Source organism: Myxocyprinus asiaticus, chromosome 27, assembly GCF_019703515.2.
Source record: "Myxocyprinus asiaticus isolate MX2 ecotype Aquarium Trade chromosome 27, UBuf_Myxa_2, whole genome shotgun sequence".
NCBI lineage: Eukaryota > Metazoa > Chordata > Actinopteri > Cypriniformes > Catostomidae > Myxocyprinus > Myxocyprinus asiaticus.
Window position 1 is genome coordinate 10,444,512 of NC_059370.1, and position 18,028 is coordinate 10,462,539.

The following is an 18,028-nucleotide window of genomic DNA, read 5'->3' on the forward strand; positions in this document are numbered from 1 at the left end:
TTGGGAGCCCGAAACACCTCTGGTCTTTGAAAAAAGGCCAGTGGGAATTGGCGAGTGGTTTTTGCATACCACTCCCCCGAACATACGGGTATAAAAGTAGCTGGTATGCAACCACTCATTCAGATTTTCTCTTCGGAGCCGAATGGTTGATGGACACTGAGCTGAATTCTCACGGCTGTCCATTCACCTCTGCTGGATCTGACGGCGCATTTCAGCGGCTTCTCCCCCTCTGCACTGGTGCACTGCAGAGAACGCCCCTGGGCGCTTCGGCAGAAATAAAAGAGTAAATTCTAAAAAAGAGTATATTTCTCTAAAAGAGCGGCACACACAGAACGTCTTTTTAAAGATGCCCTTCCGTTTGTGTGTTATTCCTGGTTGTGATCGTTATCTCTCACCTTCTGACGGTCACGATCACTGTCTTTCATGTCTGGGCACTACCCACGCTGAGATAGCGTTTGTGGATGGGTCATGTACTCATTACGAGAACATGACTATGGCAACGTTGCGTTCAGGCTTGCCTTCATAAGAAAGAAAGCCACCCCAGCAGCTCCCCGCCTCGGTCCTCCTACCTACAGGTATGAGGCCAGCGCGGCTAGCACTGGGGGTGATTTGGGGACCTTAATGGGACCACCTCTGCCGGGTATCCCCCCACGGACCTCCCATTCCCCAGCATGCTCGTCTGCCCCGATTGGGCTTCTGGATGAGTCTGCCAGCTCGCCTCACGGCAAGTTCGACCTCTTGTTTGGAGCCCGCGAAGGTGATGAGCTCTCGAGTGCAGCATCGGAGAACGGGCTCATCCAGTCGAACGCGGAAGCCTCATCTGGGCTTCCCCCCTTGGGTATGGTCGCCCAGTCACAGGCTGACATGGAGATGATGGACATGATTTCCCGGGCAGTCACGAGCGTCGGGCTAGAGTGGAACCCTCCGCTCTCCCCTGAACCCTCGCGGCTCGATGATTGGTTCCTGGGCCCGCGGCGCCGCTCACAGCCATGCCCCGCCCCAGTTCCTTTGTTTCCGGAAGTGCACGAGGAGCTGACAAGGTCATGGGAGGCACCTTTTACTGCACGGCCCTTATCTTTCAGCTCCACCGCCCTCACTACCTTCGATGGTGGGGCAGCCAAGGGGTATTCGGTGATCCCCCCTGGTGGATAAGGCATTCGCGGTGAATCTATGCCCGCAGAGTGCCGCCACCTGGCTTGGGCGCCCGTCCAGGGCCTGTAGGTTTACGTCGTCCCTGACGGCCAAGGCCTACGGTGCCGCTGGACAAGCCGCCTCCATCCTACACGCCATGGCTCTCCTGCAAGTCCATCAAGCCAAGGCGCTAAAGGAAATGCACGAGGGTAGTTCCACCCCGGGATTGATGCAGGAACTGCGCTCGGCAACCGACCTTGCCCTCCGGGCGACGAAGGTCACAGCTTAGTCTCTCGGGCGGGCAATGTCCACCTTGGTGGTCCAGGAGCACCACCTTTGGCTCAACCTGGTCAAGATGGGAGAGGCCGACAAGGCACGGTTCCTTGGCACCCCTATTTCCCAGGTTGGCCTGTTCGGTGACACCGTCGAGGACTTTGTCCAGCAGTTCTTGGTGGTGAAGCAGCAGATGGAAGCTATCCAACACATCCTGCCCCAACGTGGCTCAAGATCCCGCACCCCGTCTGCTAGTCGCCAAGGGCATCCTCCTGCAGTGACTGCAACGGCTCCACCGCAGCCCGCCCCTGCGGCCCGGCCCTGGCGTGGAGTCCACCGCAGGAAGCAGACGCCACCCGTCACACAGCGCTGCTGTAGTCCAGCACGCATTCAGTCGAACAAATGGTATTTCACATAAGGCTGACATTTACATGGATTTATAATAGGTATCTCAAAATAAATAAATAATTGATTTAGAGCTTGGGGCCCTTTGTGTTTAGAGCCCCCCTGGGAAATGGCCCAATCGGCCCAGTAGTTAATCTGTCCCTGGCTGTGGTAATATCAAATGAGAACATATAAAATGGGAAATGCTTAAATAAAGATAAGGTAATATAAGATAAGATAAAAATATGCTAAAATGCTAAAAAATAAATAAATAAATAAATAAACACACACACACACACACACACACACACACACATTGTTCCATTAAATTGCTTCAATATAGTTCAATGTAACTCATTTTTGTTTGTAATGTGTATTGTAGTTAATAACTTTTTTAACAGGTAGTTTGACAGTAGTTTAACAACTTTAAAGGTGCACTCATTAACTTGTTTTGTGTCATCTTGGACTAGTGACACCTAGTGGTGTGGATGCAGCATCGTTCAAAATCAACAGTTTTCAGTTACAGATGCCATTGTAGAAATTCAGTATTCACAATCAGCCATTATTAATTTAATCCAAGAGTGAAAGTGCCCAATAACAAGATGGTTACTGAGATTAAGCGAGTAGTATTCAGCTGGTCATGTGATTCTAAAATGATAGCCCCCATAAGGGCGCCCCTGCCCCATGTAGTATAAAACAGCTTCTATAAGGTTACTGATATTACTAGAGTCCTCATCTCATGTGAGTGGTCAAGGTTTTATACATATGTTTCAAAATTACAATTCATTATTTTAGGAGTAAATCTTTTTTAATGGGGAAAAAAAATATTGAGTGCACCTTTAAATTATGAGAAGCTTGTTGCTTGGGAAGCTGCTGTACAATTGTTAAGTATTGTCTCCAACAGTGGCACACACAAATGCACATAAAACCCACATAAAGGCATCCATGCAATTATTTTCCCAACTTCAGTGCTTTTCCATTTAAATTCTGGTCTGAGATAAACCGAACAGTTTATCAGTGTGACATCAAGTGAAAATAGACATGCTGTAAACTGGCCAGTGTTGCCTGTGCAATTTGTGAGACTGTCAAATACTAGAGGTAATCAAGAGGTCACCAGCTTTACAGCTCAGATATATCCCACTTTTGTAGACTATTTCTTTAGACACAAGCACAAATCACACTCTGAATATCTCTCTCACCCTGACTTAACATCCAGGCAAAGAGCTCAGGAAACTTACAGGGCTGGAGCGATCCCAGGAATGATTGATTCCATTCTGCATGGGTCAGTGTGTCTTTACGCAGGATCTGCTCTTTGGTTTGAGGGCCAAAACTCTAAAATATTGAATGTGGTCTTTGGATAAGGTTTCACAAATATATCCCATCAACTGAGCAGTGCTGGCAGGCACAGCAGACCAAAAGGTGAAGACCTTGGAAGGATGAGCCTCGCTGTGAAGTTTGAAGCGGATCTTGAGATTTCTGGCCCGAGATGGTCCACCCCATGCTGAGAGGCACAGCATTAAATGTGACTTTTAGAACTAGCTGGACTGTTGATGTTTTCAAACATTGTGAAAGTAAAAAAGAGGCTGTGTGCTTCATGTAATAAAGCACTGAGAGTTGATGAGAGGTTTTCAAGCCAAGTGTAATCTTTATTTTTCTGTTTCTGTACAAAAAGCATGGGATCACAGGAAAAAAAGAAAAGAAAAAAAACATGCATTTATTTACAGCATGGTCAGAGGAGAGAAAGGAAATTAGAATGCATCTCCTTATCTGAATTCTAAAGACATTAATTAATTAAACATTGTGCTTATATATATTTTGATATAATATTTCATATTTCACTAAGATGCAGTACCTTTCCCCATTTCACTTGGAGTTCAACATTTCCAAAGAAAACAGTTTTTGTAAAAAGAAAGCAGAAGCCAACTCTCTACGTCTATGAAAAAAAAAAAAAAACTTTCACAAGCTATGAGGAAATTGAATGAAATGGATAGAAGTGTGTGTTTATGTGTGTGTGCATGTTTCCAGCCAGGCTGGATCTCTGAGAAGTCTGTTTTCATGTGAACTTTGAGATTGAATTCAGCTGTTTAAGTACAATAGGGCACTGTCAAATTGTATTTCCTTTACGCCATTTAAGTCTAAACCCCACAAGGATGAATGTAAAGTAATTAGGTCACATGTGAAATAAAAAGAGCTTTTCAGAAACCACAATTTCATTCACATTTCATCTTATGGGGTATAGGCACACACATTCACTCACTCTCTTCAGGAAAATAGGAAAAAAACCCATGACTGGAATATTAACATCACACTGTTTCAAAGTGGTCACATTAAGTGATATTTAGGTGTGTTAAACATAACCAAGTAACTGACTTTTTGATAGTGAAACGATCTGTTATGATTACCAACATCATGTTTTGCAATGATTTTCCACATTTTCCCAACTGAGACCTAAAATAATGCAGTTTCAAAAGTATTTAAATGTATCACATCACAAGCATGCTTAAGATTGGATCCAAAGCACATCACTCTGGTCCCTATTATTTTGACTTGTGATTCGAGATATACATTTCATTGGAGCATATTCTATATTAAGGCATCATTAAATCCCCTTCTTTTGTTTAAGTTCACTACTATTCCACTGAAATGTGGATAGCAAGTTGCTTGCATTATTTAAGTACAGATTGCATACATTGTGCATGATGTTGTGCAACAACAATAACACTCCACCAGCAACACTGATGTCAGTTAATTGCATGTGCATTTCTCTGCAGGTTTGAACTTCTCTGATATGATCCATTTGGGAAAATGTAATGCATTTATCATGTTGTGACCTTTTCAGCACATCAGATTTGACAGCATAGAAATGTTAACTTTTCATCAGCCAACGATATGTGGCGAAACAACAAATATCTAATGTAAAATGAACCTCACAAGGACTGAGAAATAATATGAAAACATTTTAGAAACATCAACGAAATCACATGATGAGCGATTAGTCATTTTAGTTATCATGACCAAAGCAAAGAGCAATCAATCTGAAAACATACTAGTGCATATGTGTATATATATATGTATTTTTTTTCTTTTTTTTTTAATTATTATTATTATTATTTTCATCTGCTTGCTAAGATACATTGCTCTTGTAAGTACCCGAACAAAAATAGTGCATTAGGAAATAACTATGATCATACACATTTCACAATAAACACACAAGACAAGAGGAAGAACAAACACAAATGCTTTTTGCAAAAAGAAAACATTAAATATACAATTGAAAAAAAAAAAAAATTTTTTTTTTACAAAAGGGTTGGAGCTTTGCACCCTGCTGTTAAAAAACAGGTGTCCTGGTCATGTCCAGACCTTATTTTTATTTTTATTTTATTTATTGTCATTTTTGTTTTTACAAAAAAAGTGTCATCCCTTTAATTCTGCACTCTTTTTACAATATCTAAAAGGTATTAAGACATCAAATGTGTTGACATTGAGATTTGATACTATTATTCAGGCCTAACTCACAGAAGGAATCCTGAAACAAATGTTATAAATACATACAAAAAAGCACAATAAGAAGTTCAACAATAAGTCTGGTACCTAAATGTGATTAAAACTGCAGAAAGCATTCCTGGCTTAAATCTACCTATACACACACCTGGAACTACACTGGAACTACAAAAACAGTATGTTTAAAAATGACTGATCCATAATTCTGATGATTACTAAATATCACTGTCTTGGCAGGAGTTTTTCCATATGGGATCATTTTGTCTTTGTGCATTAATCGGTTCATTTGATTCCCACTTTGATTAAGGTCACCTGCTGTCCATTTTACTCAGATGGATAAAAGAAAGAAAGAAAAAATTTTTAAAATAAAATTACATTGATGTTAAAAATCAAAGACTTTACATTTCGTAAATAGGAAGGAGTTATTTTCTATTGGCATTACAGTCCCAGTCCCATCTGAGTGTGTGAGATTGTTCCTGTGATTTATGGCCTCTCACTGTTGAAAAAAGACATATGAAATAAACAAAGGGGACGTGCAAAGATGCCCTATACGGTCAAGGACGGACCCCGTAATGGGTAGCCCCTTTCCATATCAAAACCTCGGCTCCAAGTTCACATCGTAATAATCTCTGATATCCTTTTCCTGACAGCTTCTTGGGTTCCTGCATAAAATGCCACTGCAGCTAGGGGCAACATTCTCAAAGTTTGCAAGGATGAAGTTGTAGAGGGCAAAACAAACACAATCTATTGAGATTTCAGGACACAGGACATTTTCAGGCCAGGAAAACTCGATTTTTTTATTTATTTTTTTAGCTGTCCAGGTGTTGATGTTCTTTTTGGGCAGCTCCTCGTACGATTGGTGATGTTTGAAAAGAGAGTGTCAGACAGGTTTAGTGAGCCAATGAGTTTGTTGTGGGCTCAGTGATGCCTTGAGGAGGATCAGGTTCCTCTTCACATAGGAGGGACAATCAGACCGGCCATAGCTGGAAAAGTAGAGAAACTAGAGGTCAACCAACATTTATAAAGACAGTTTAATTAAGATATGATCTATTTGGCCCGCTGTGGACCCAGCAAAAGCTAATTTCTTAATCAGTATTTTTGTCATTGTCCAGTAATTATATTTAAACGTCATTAAAATAAGCTAAATTGCATAACATATTAACACATGTTTTCAAAGATTATATCTTGAATGAATTGTTTTACCCAATTGGCAAATAGTTTTTCTTGTTTTAAGAATCAGCCTAAAAATATTTAGTGAGGTTTAGGCTTAAAACAACATTGTTATTTTGCCAATCGTGTAAAGTAAACTTAATACTATGTATATGTATGTATATATATATATATATATTATTCTGGAAACAAGCGTTATCTTCACAATATCGCTTCTCAAGTAAATCAAGGATGTTTATATGTTTTATTGGAAAACAAGACTTTTTATTTATTTTTTTTTTGCATTGTACTTATGTAAACATTTAGAAAGGAAATACATAGGGAAATGACTTGTGTTTAATACTATGTCAGTTATTATGAGGGAACAGTGTACTTTACAAAACAAAAGATTAGATTAATTTACAGTTTAATATTGAAGCACATTGATGCCATATCTGGACTCATAATATACTTTGAATAGACTCCATATGGTTTGAGAGTGTCTTTACAGAACTAGCTGCAGCAGTTAGTGAGTGGTGAGTATTTTTATGGCTTCAGGAATGAGGTTATGAAAGTTTCAGGACCAGAAGCCTTTTTCAGTATGCTTTTTTACTTCATGCGAATTTGATCTTAAAAAGCGTATATTTTTACTATTTTACACAAATATCCAGATTTACTATCCAGTTATATTCATGTAGCAAATTTTTACTAAAGAAATCAAAGCACCATTATTTAAAACAAAAGCAGCACAGTTACTACATGCAATATCAGGGTTATGTTGCAGTACAGAAGTCCAGTAAAGTTGTTGTTGTTTTTGTTGTTGCTGTTGTAAAAAAAAACCAGCCCGATGCATAGAAAGTTATGGATCAACTTTGACCTCAAAAATTTAGTGAGACTTTTTTCATTCTTTCTTTGTGACACATTCAAGAGGAGGGTCTTTCCCCCGATTGGCTCAGAGGCAGGAGAGGGGTGGGGTGCTCACCCTGTAGACTGCTCCCATTGGTGCCGGTGCAGGTGGGGGGCGGGGAGGTCTGTGGCCGGACGACAGGCGCGAAGGCGCTCTTCTGTTTGACTGCAGAGATCATATGGACAGGAGAGAATGAGAAAGGGCCCGCAGACAGAGAGATGGAAGGAGGGATGGATGAGGAGGAAGAGGAGGTGGCATGAGGTTCCAACAGAGGGCTGGATGGGGTGACTGAAACAGACACACACAGAGACACACACGTGCGCACACACACGAAGATGCTAGTGAGTGAGCAGGTGGTTATGAGGTGGGTCATGCCGATTGTTAGTTTGTGAGGGTTAATAAAAGGGGAGGGGCTATGGTTGAGGCATTATGGGGATGAAAAAGTGTACCTGCATGGCAAAGTTGATCCATAACTTAGAACTCTTGAGGAGGGTATCAAATTTAGATCATTGTACTTCACATTTAGCGCCACTTTTCTGCAGTTTCGCAGAAACACCAACATAAAACCATTTTCTTTTGTTCACATAGTCACACGTAAAGCATGTCAGAAGACAATGTTATTAGGACATCTAATAACCGATACACTTTACACTAGCTAACAATCTTAAAAGTAACTTGGCCCTGATTTACAATCTCAGGAACCAAATTCTTCTGCCCGGTACATGTTAAGATAGATACGTTACTATACCTAAATTTTTGCAAAATTATTTTTTCTTGCATGTATCGCAGCAGTTTCCTGGCAAAATGACCACTAGTGGCACCAAAACAACAATTACTTTTATTTCCTTTCACACAAATTATGAGTAAAACGGCAGATAATAAGTTCATAAACATTTCTTTTTTGCCCTGTTCCTCACACAATGCTATCTTATGACATCTAAACACTTTTACTATAGTGCATGACTTGTTAGGCAATACATTTTAACATTTGCATTACATAACCAACTACATTTACAAGCTTGTTCAAGCACGATCAAATTGCGGAGTATAGAACATTGCACTTGCGAAACAAAGGTTTCAAGAGTCCTGAAAAGCATGCGTGTTGACACGAGCTGAAATTGTCATAGAAGCACCACAAAATGATGTGATTGCTTCAGCAATTACGTTTTTCATCTCACATTTGCTTTTATGGCACTTTCAATTAGGTTTAGTTTTAAGGTTTAGGGTAGGGAGGTACGTTTTGTTGAATTAAAACCCATTGCGTTTGGGAGAAAATGTAACTCACTTTTAGCGCCACTTAGTGGACCATGAAACTGCCACAATATTTGTAAGGAATCTCATATATATATATATATATATATATATACGTTTGGGAGAAAAATGTAACTTGTTTTTAGCGCCACTTAGTGGACATTTTACCTTGAACTGCCGCAATATGTGTAAGGAACCTCATATATCTATCTATCTATCTATCTATCTATCTATATATATATATATATATATATAATGTTTACCACAGTCACCCTTTTTAAATAAGCAGAAAGTGTGAACTTTCACACCAAACTAGTGTAAAACACACAGATATCTTCAAAGAAATTCCAATATATGCAAAACAAGTGCAAATCACACAAAATATAGCTTCAATGTACTGAATATATGAACACTTTTGTAGTAACCCTGGTATATAAAATTCATTTGTAATTGTCAGTCAGAGAACACAAGCATGGCAATTTTTTCACAAATACCCCTGGTGCTGTAAAAGACATATCTAGATGAAGGTGCAGATAGAAAGCTAACTATCCTGAATGCAGTGAGGAAGCAAGTGTGTGAATAAGTGAGTGGCATGATAGCATTGTTAATGTGTTAGACATGAAAGGAGATGAAAAATATGAGCCATCGTGCAGTTAGTTCTGATGAAGACGTTCACAGGTAATGGTACAGCAGATAGACAAGACACTTTCCCTCACAGAACACGCAAAGACAAACACATAACCTCATCATTGCTTTGTACAGATTATAGCATTAAGACGCCACATGATGTCAACTGAGTTCCCGCTGATACTTGTGATATCCAAAATCACATTTTCAACTCAGATGCAACTTTGAGATTGTCAATAGTCGAACTGATCTGACATGATTATATCCAACCAATCAACATCCAAAACATGCTCTGGTGAGTTCAAGGTGAAGTGTGCATTGTTTGTGCCAGTAAGTGCTTTACTGTAAACTGCGTTGTTTTATAAACAAGGGATAAGTCAAAACTATTTTTGTGGTAATCAACATTATGCCACAAATACTGTTGATTGAGCTTACCTTCTACTGAACCCTGGAACATTCCTTTAAGCTTAGATAGGAGAACATTTTTTAACATCGAAAAATGACACACTTCACCATTAACCACCCTGCTGAAATGACCAGCCTAGACCAGGATAAATGTCCAAGCTGGTTTATGCTGGTTTGATGCTAGTGATTCAGTATAGCTATGCTGTTCACCAACAAAACTTACAGTAGGCTAGTCGACCAGCATGGTCTTTCTGGGAAAGATTGTTAACTATGAAAACTCTTCCTGGTTAAGATAGCTAAGAAGCCTAATGATGACACCAGCACACCAGCATCACATGCAGGGGTACCAGAATCCAAAACACAACATGGTACCAGCTATGCTGATCTTTTCAGCAGGGAAACAGTAGGATCTGTTATCGTACAATGAAGTTGGCCGACAGGAGACTCACTTGCGTAAGGAGAGTTGGCAGCGGAGCCATTGAGGAAGCTGGGGGATCCAGGGACACCCAGGTTGGTCATGCCAGCTACTCCGTATCCATTCATGGTGGAGGTGATGGTGTTGTAGTTAGACTGCTGGGGTGTGGAGCTTGGCACGTACCCACGAGGAGACACGCTGTTTGAGTTGCGAGAGTAACCTGGAACGCAAGACACAGCGGCAGGTTAAAACATCATGAGTTGCTGCTCAAAGTTGAAAAACAAAGAGTTTGATGTGATTTGTATATGTTGCAGTTGGACTAATGTGTCTGTAACACACTGGGGTTTGTGTTTCTAGTGGGTGGAATTCCTCGGTAAGTATGAGAAACTCTTAAAGACGTCCGGCTGTGGTTCTGAAAGCACTCAGTACAGCAGTCAAGCGAAACTTTGTCCATGTTCCCATAAGTAGCAGCAGAGCTTACAGTGTGTGTATTTGTACATGTGCAAGTGTGTTTATGTTTCAGAAAGAGAGAGAATGGGAAGATGTGTCAATGCTAAACTTTGAAAACTGTGGTGACTATTTTACAAAACTGCACTGTGTGGTTCATTACACATATCACAGCAGTTCAGAGGTGAAATGTCCACTGTGTGGTGCTAACAGTGAGTTAAATGTTCTCCCAAACAGATGGATTTTAAGGTTAATGATGTTTATTTTTTTCTATAGATTTTTAAATCAACAAATCCGACCTCCCTACTCTAAACCTTAAACCTTGAACCTAAACATAACTGATAGTGTCACAAAAGCAAATGTGAGATTGTTAAAGCAACCACGTCATTTTGTGGAGCTTATGTGCAGCTTCATTTAACTTGAATAAGCTTGTAAATAGTTGCTTATGTAATGCAAATATTAAAATGTATTGCCTTACAAGTCATGTGGTAGTAAAATTGTAGTATTGATAGTATTGTGTGCATAACAGAGTGAAAAATATGTTTTTCTGAACTGACAATGACATGAATAAACCAGGTTGTTTAAGCACTTCAAGCATTAATTTCAAAAGGAAACTGCCTCAATATGTACAGCAATCCACGTAAAATTAATTTACCAAAAGTGTAGGTATAGCAACTTGATTCTATGAAACCAGGTTGGTTATTACTTTTTTAAGCAATAGGATTTATTAGGAGTGTATTTTTGTATGCAATGTAAAGATCTAGTTTTCTCTCTTTCTTCCTCTTGTAAAATCCAAAGCAAATTCTTTGTCAATGGCCTCTCAAAACTAAACAGGAAGTAGAGAGAGAGAGAGAGAGAGAGAGAGAGAGAGTTATGAATGTTCCACTTGGCATCCATCCTTGTCCACTCTCTTGACATTAAGTCTAATTCTCAGATCAGATCACAGAGCAATTGAGAGGAAAGTAGAGAAAATATAAACTTTGAATACAGCCTTAGATAAACCTACTAGTGTGCAGTGTTTTCAACACGTCTAAGCCACATGGGCGGCAACATGGCTGCAGTCATACAATATCATATAGACATATGTGGCAAATAATGTTCTTCAGCAGAGAGCTGTATGGTTAAGCCAGGATGTGTGTACTTCTCTCCTAAATAAACTGTGTTCCTATGTGGTTTGATAAGCTGCAGGAGAGAGGTGGTGTTTCTGTAAATCAGTTTGCAACTTGTAATTAGAACTTGAAACAATAATTACTTTGATGGATGAATGAGAAGAGCAGGGTAACTGAATTAAAGCCTGCTGTAGTTGCACTGCAAACGAGTATGAAGTATGAAATGTAATATTTGTATGATGGCTAACGGCCCTTTCCCATGACCTCATAGATTCCTGTAGGTGTTCTTTTACTGCACGAATGAGGAAAACAGATGAGAGGACAAGGGGATGAGTGTTAGGAGGAGAGAAAACAGGGGTGTTAAGGGAGAGGTAGTGTCTCTGTCTTCCTGTGTCTTTTATTCTCTGATATAAGGAGAGTGATCTGTTCATTTCATATGCATTCCCATTTCCTGTCCATGAGTGACAGAACTGGTGGGTGAAGAGAAACATGGCTTCACATTGCAGATATTAAAAACACACTTGTGCATGGAGATGCTCACATACATGTGCCAAGATGCACGCATGAACTCCCATAGGAAAGAACAATCACATATGAGATCTCTTTTTTTTTCTCCCCAATATGGAATGCCCAATTCCCACTACTCAGTAGGTCCTCATGGTGGCGCGGTTACTCACATCAATCCAGGTGGCAGAGGACAAGTCTCAGTTGCCTCCGCTTCTGAGACAGTCAATCCATGCATCTTATCACGTGGCTCGTTGTGCATGACACCGCGGAGACTCCCAGCATTTGGAGGCTCATGCTACTCTCCGCAATCCACACACAACTTACCACGTGCCACATTGAGAGTGAGAACCACTAATCGTGACCACGAGGAGGTTACCCAATGTGACTCTACCCTCCCTAGCAACCAGGCCAATTTGGTTGCTTAGGAGACCTGGCTGGAGTCACTCAGCACGCCCTGAATTCGAACTCGCGACTCCAGGGGTGGTAGTCAGTGTCGATACTCGCTGAGCTACCCAGGCCCCACAGATGAGATCTCTTTAAAATCTCAGTTGCTTTAGTAATCTCAATTGTGTCTCTTTTACAACAATGACTTAAACTAACCTGGTGTCATTGAATCATGTTACTATACATGCATTTTTGCTAAATCTTTTTTAATATGGCTCGTTGTACTTGTCGCATTGAATGGTAGCACTTGTTGATGAAGGTTGCTTCAGCAATTGCATTTTTCATGTCACATTGGCTTTTTATGACACTATCAGTTAGGTTTAGGTTTAAGGTTTAGGGTAGGGAGGTCGGTTTTGTAGATTTAAAACTCAATAGAGCATTAACCTTAAAAACCTCATCTGTTTGGTAGAAAATTTAACTCGCTTTTTTAGCACTGCACAGTGGGCATTTCATCTTGGAACTGCCATGATATGGGTAAGAAGCCATGTTTTCTCATTTTGCAAAATTTTTGCCATAATCATGTAGTTGTGATGGGATTAGGCTGTCTTAAACTGTGCTCAGATTGGCCAGGATGTCAAAGTCGAAAGTCAGAGATTTCAAAATGAACTCAAATTTTCCCAAGACCAAATTCTTCTAGGCTGTGCTATCCAATTTAATTTAAAATCTCTATATGCTTACTATGCGTCAGATTGGTTTATTTATTACTATTATTATATATCCAAAGGAATTTTAGGAGACAAATCTGTGACAAAGTTGATACTTAAATGAATTTTACATTTATTCACTCAGCAGACACTATTAACCCATGAAACTAACAGTTGGAATTCAGTTTGTACACGCTCAAATAATGTTACTCATTCTTGAAAAGCTGTCATCCTGAGTATCTCAGCTCGTTCACAGCCTGCGCCCCTAACACTTCTCTCAGTAGTGACAGAGAGTGTTTACACATAAAGACACATACGTATAAACGTGTCATTCGTATGAGCAGGTGAAGGTGAGTGGCGGTTTTGAGTGGTGTGGGTGACAGGCTTGCCAAAACACAGCCATGTGATCATCATGTACAGAACTGATGGCTGCGTGTGAAGCCCACCAAGAGAGAGATGAACAGATCCAGACACAGACTGAGAGAGTGTGTGACTGAATTTATGTGTGTGAGAGCATTTCAAGATTTAGAGGTTATGAGTTGAATGATCAAATCCAGTCAAACACTTCTGCAAGTGTTTAAAGTATTTCCATGTGCGATTTGGGACATAAATGTGAATTAACATGAACACATTCTCCAACCTTGGTCTGCCTGGGAGGCCTCAGAGATGTTGACGGCGAGCTGGCTGCTGAAAGAGTTAACTCCCATCATGCCTGAGTGGGCACTGGAGCCCGTCAGCGAGGGCAACTGGTTATGGCTTCGTGGCACACTGTACAGCGCCTCTGTCAGGTCTGCAGCACGCTTCAAAATTATCTCCTGATCGAGGCACAGAAAAAGAGAAAGTGAGTGAGAGAAAGCTGTTGAAGTGATACAAAGAGCAGAGAGAGGTGTGTAAGAACAGGATATAGAATATGCCACCTCAAAAAAATCTGATCTGAAGTTTCTCATATCAGTTTCTCCTACCATTCACCCTGTGCTCTTCTAATTTTTACAGTTTTACAGTGTCTGTGTAAGACATTACATTTTATACACAGTTATTACACAGTAAGTACATTGTAATATATTGTAATAAATGTGTAATTACATGTAATATGTTAATAATAGGCATAATTGTACATTTATACATACATTGAATGCTGTAATGTAAAGTGTGTCCAATATTTATGATATATAATTGGTATACATTTGCTAATTGTGTATTTATAATGTACAATTAAAAGTTATCAGCTCAGTTTTCCTGAATTTTCATACCTGATTGTTATGAGGCATTCCATAAAGTGCCTCCACCAGGTCTGCAGCCCTCTTCAGTAGTACCTCCTAATAGAAAACACACACACACACACACATATACATATGCCCAGTTTAGTCAAATACTACAACTCTGGCACTTTAACTGTAAATCAGCTATAAATTATAAACATAAATAATATAATAGATAAAAAATTAGTACCATGAAATTGATAGCTATCAGGGCTGTCAATTGAGTAATCAAATTAATTATGTAATGTGGCAATGAATTTATCAATGTTGCTATGTTGATGAAAAATATATTTATTGATACATAACATACATATTAATATTTACTGAGAAAGGCCCCCAAATGAAGATAATTTAGTAAATAATAATTACAATAATTTCATGTAATACTGTATATAATAAATGTTATAATTCAGATCAAATACATTACATTGTATACATTTAAAGTGGCGGCAGACAAATAAAGCATTTAGACAATACAAAAAGTGCCTTTAAAGTCAAAATATTGTTTATTTTCATATAATTACATTTGAGCTATTTTTAATTGTTAATCTACAGTACTCATGTGTCAGAGCAACTTATTTTGGTTGTGTTGCATCTTGTTTGATTTTAGCATCTCTAGTCATAACCGCGGTGTTTTGGGATGCTGTATCAAGTAACACGTAGTTTGAAACTTTGAAAAACGCATCTCAAAAGCGCTGCAATATGTTGTGTTCGTTCCAGTCTTTGAGCACAAATTTGCATCTGTGAAAGGCTGAGCTGCCTGCTCATTGGTTTGTCAAGGTGCATTGTCTGCACAGCTGGAGTCACGCTGACTGCCCCCTACTGCCACAGAATCACAAAAACATCAAGGTGGTGCATCAAGGTTGAACTGCTCTAAAGGTAGAATCATTCCTTATTACTGAATTGACATATGGGTCAGGGGCATGATTAATTGCATTTTTTTTTTTTTTTTTTTTTTTTTATGTGTTATATTTCATATAATTAATTGCACTAAAGCAATGCATTAAATTGACAGTCCTAATAATAATTTTATTAAATAAATAAATAAATAACTGTATTTTTAAAGTTTCACCAAAGTTATTTACTTTACATAATCAAAATATGACATGTGCTCTAAAAACTAAACGTGATGAGGCGGACAGAAAAAGAAGCTATTTGAATCTCATTTACACCAACCTGTCTCACACACAAACATTTACACACACGTACACACAGAAACACACTCAACCTGTGCCAAATTACACAAGCAGTGATCCAGGGCTGCGTTACTTTCAGAGTGTACACATATGCTCCACTGTCATTCTTCACACGATGTGTGTGACTGTGGGTTTTTGTGTGTGTGCGTGTTATTTTGCAGTGTTCCTGTGTAAGTCACACATCTCTGCTGGCCTACAGACTCCCATTCTGGTCCCACTAAGAGCACCTAACAGGACACGAGTACTTTTAAACAGGTTTACAAGCTTCTTATGCATAATTATTTTCCATCTGTTCCATCTGTACTGAATTAATTTCTAATTTTATATCAAAACACTACTCTTGCCCTGTTCATCCTTTTTTTCAAGACAACGTTAAATCAAAATGTACTTTATTTACTTTATTTTATTTTTTATTTTCTCCCCAATTTGAAATGCCCAATTCCCAATGCACTCTAAGTCCTCATGGTGGCGTAGTGATTCACCTCAATCCGGGTGGTGGAGGACGAATCTCAGTTGCCTCTGTGTCTGAGACCATCAATCCGTGCATCTTATCACGTGGCTTGTTGAGCGCGTTATTGTGGAGACCTAGCGCTTGTGGAGGCTTCATGCTATTCTCGCACAACTCACCATGTGCCCCACCGAGAGCGAGAACCACATTATGGCGACCATGAGGAGGTTAACCCAACGTGACTCTACCCACCCTAGCAACCAGGCCAATTGGTTGCTTGGAAGCCTGACTGGAGTCACTCAGCACGCTCTGGATTCGAACTTGTGACTCCAGGTGTGGTAGTCAGTGTCTTTACTCGCTGAGCTACCCAGGCCCCCACCCCCACCCCCACCCCTTTATTTACTTTATTACTCTGGTCTTATTGTGCATTAATATTGCAAAGGGAAAAATGTTTGTGTGCTAAATATCATTTTGAAATTACCTTTCTCCACCTCTGAAATAACTTTTCTGGTAAAATCACCAAGGCCACAGGAAAAATAATATATTAATATATTATATATTTAAAAAATAATATATTAATTACTGTGTAATCTAATGTATTTTTAGTACAAAAAGTAGTGCAATGCATTACATTTTAAATTCTTGTAATCATATTACAGTTACTGAATTTCAACTAAGTTAATTAACTGTGAATACATTGTTTGTGTTATACATACTGCATTTCAAAAATATTATTATTTGTAGAATACATGGAAAACATTAATTATGTAATGTAATTAACAATGTGATTACTGATTGGCTCACTTTACATTTTTTTTCCAGCTGAATAGTTCATCTCTTCGAAAATTTAACAGAATTTTCATTTAAAACAAATCAAATGTGTTGCGAATGTGTGTTGTCGTGAATAAACAACACAGAAAACAGATAAATGGTGTTTCAGGCTAGTACTATTTAACTGGAGAAGGCAAATCTCTCACACATACACACAGTGTTCAGAGACAGAGAGAGATGGGGGGGGGGGGGGGGGCACGTTGATACAGAAGAAGTCAGAGCTGGTATATGGCAGCCTCTACTGGAGGTCCCTGGGGTATTACATTGAGACAAGGTGCAGGCCTACCACTACACACACACACTTCACATGACTGTATGGGGAGGGAACAGGAAAAAAGGAAAAGCCAGATGAAAGTATAAAGATAGACAACACAGACACAAAGAGGAAAGATTGACCCAAAGAACTAAAAAAGCAGTTCATCTGCAAGAAAAAATAAATCATGATAAAATGACACAAAAATCTCAGAGAGATACAGTTGGATACAGAGAGCAGGACAAAGAAAGGAAATGGTAAAGTAATTGTAAATCTCATGACAAGAAGCGAAGGAGAGCTGTAGACAGAAAACAGCACTGAAAGATGAGCAAGGGGGAAAGGGTTGGAACAAAACAAAGGAAAAAGACTCTAGGGAGAGAGAGAGAAGACAGAAGAAGACAAAGTGAAGGAAATGTGCACAAATAGAGTGAAAAAGAGTGAGTGAGTGAGTGAGTGAGTGAGTGAGTGAGTGAGTGAGTGAATGAATGAAGGAGTGAGAGAGTGGAGGGAAGAGAGAGAAAGCTGAAGAGGGGGAGTTCAAGTTGTTTTGCTCCCTCATTTGTTTTATTATTATTATTTTACATTAGAATAAAAAACATTATTTAGAGCTTTAAAGATATTTTTCTTTAGAACATTTCCCAAAAGGACTTTTATTTTTTTTTTTTTTTTTTATTTTTTTTACATTTTTTATTTATTTATTTATTTATTTATTTAATAAAGACGTAATTTAGGGTCTTTACGAGCCTCCTACTTTTGAACATATCCACAAAAATATGATTATTATTATTATTATTATTATTATTATTATTATTACTACTACTACTACTACTTTGACAAAACCATAATG

At 39.1% G+C, this 18,028-nt stretch overlaps 1 protein-coding gene across 3 annotated transcripts in view; it reads right to left on the bottom strand.

Annotated features, from left to right (window-relative positions):
• Window positions 1-3,417: 3,417 nt before the first annotated feature.
• Window positions 3,418-18,028, bottom strand: part of LOC127417602 (transcription factor COE3-like) — a 123,315-nt gene continuing 108,704 nt past the window's right edge. For 2 of the 3 annotated variants that reach the window (XM_051657639.1, XM_051657638.1), the window contains exons 12-16: window positions 14,445-14,510; window positions 13,835-14,009; window positions 10,078-10,263; window positions 7,421-7,510; window positions 3,418-6,272 (exon numbers count right to left, since the gene is read on the bottom strand). In XM_051657639.1, the coding sequence (XP_051513599.1) occupies window positions 6,241-6,272; window positions 7,421-7,510; window positions 10,078-10,263; window positions 13,835-14,009; window positions 14,445-14,510 (549 nt within the window). In that variant the 3' untranslated portion in view covers window positions 3,418-6,240. The remainder of the gene's footprint in view (window positions 6,273-7,420; window positions 7,511-10,077; window positions 10,264-13,834; window positions 14,010-14,444; window positions 14,511-18,028) is intronic. The other variant, XM_051657640.1, reaches the window with a different exon arrangement.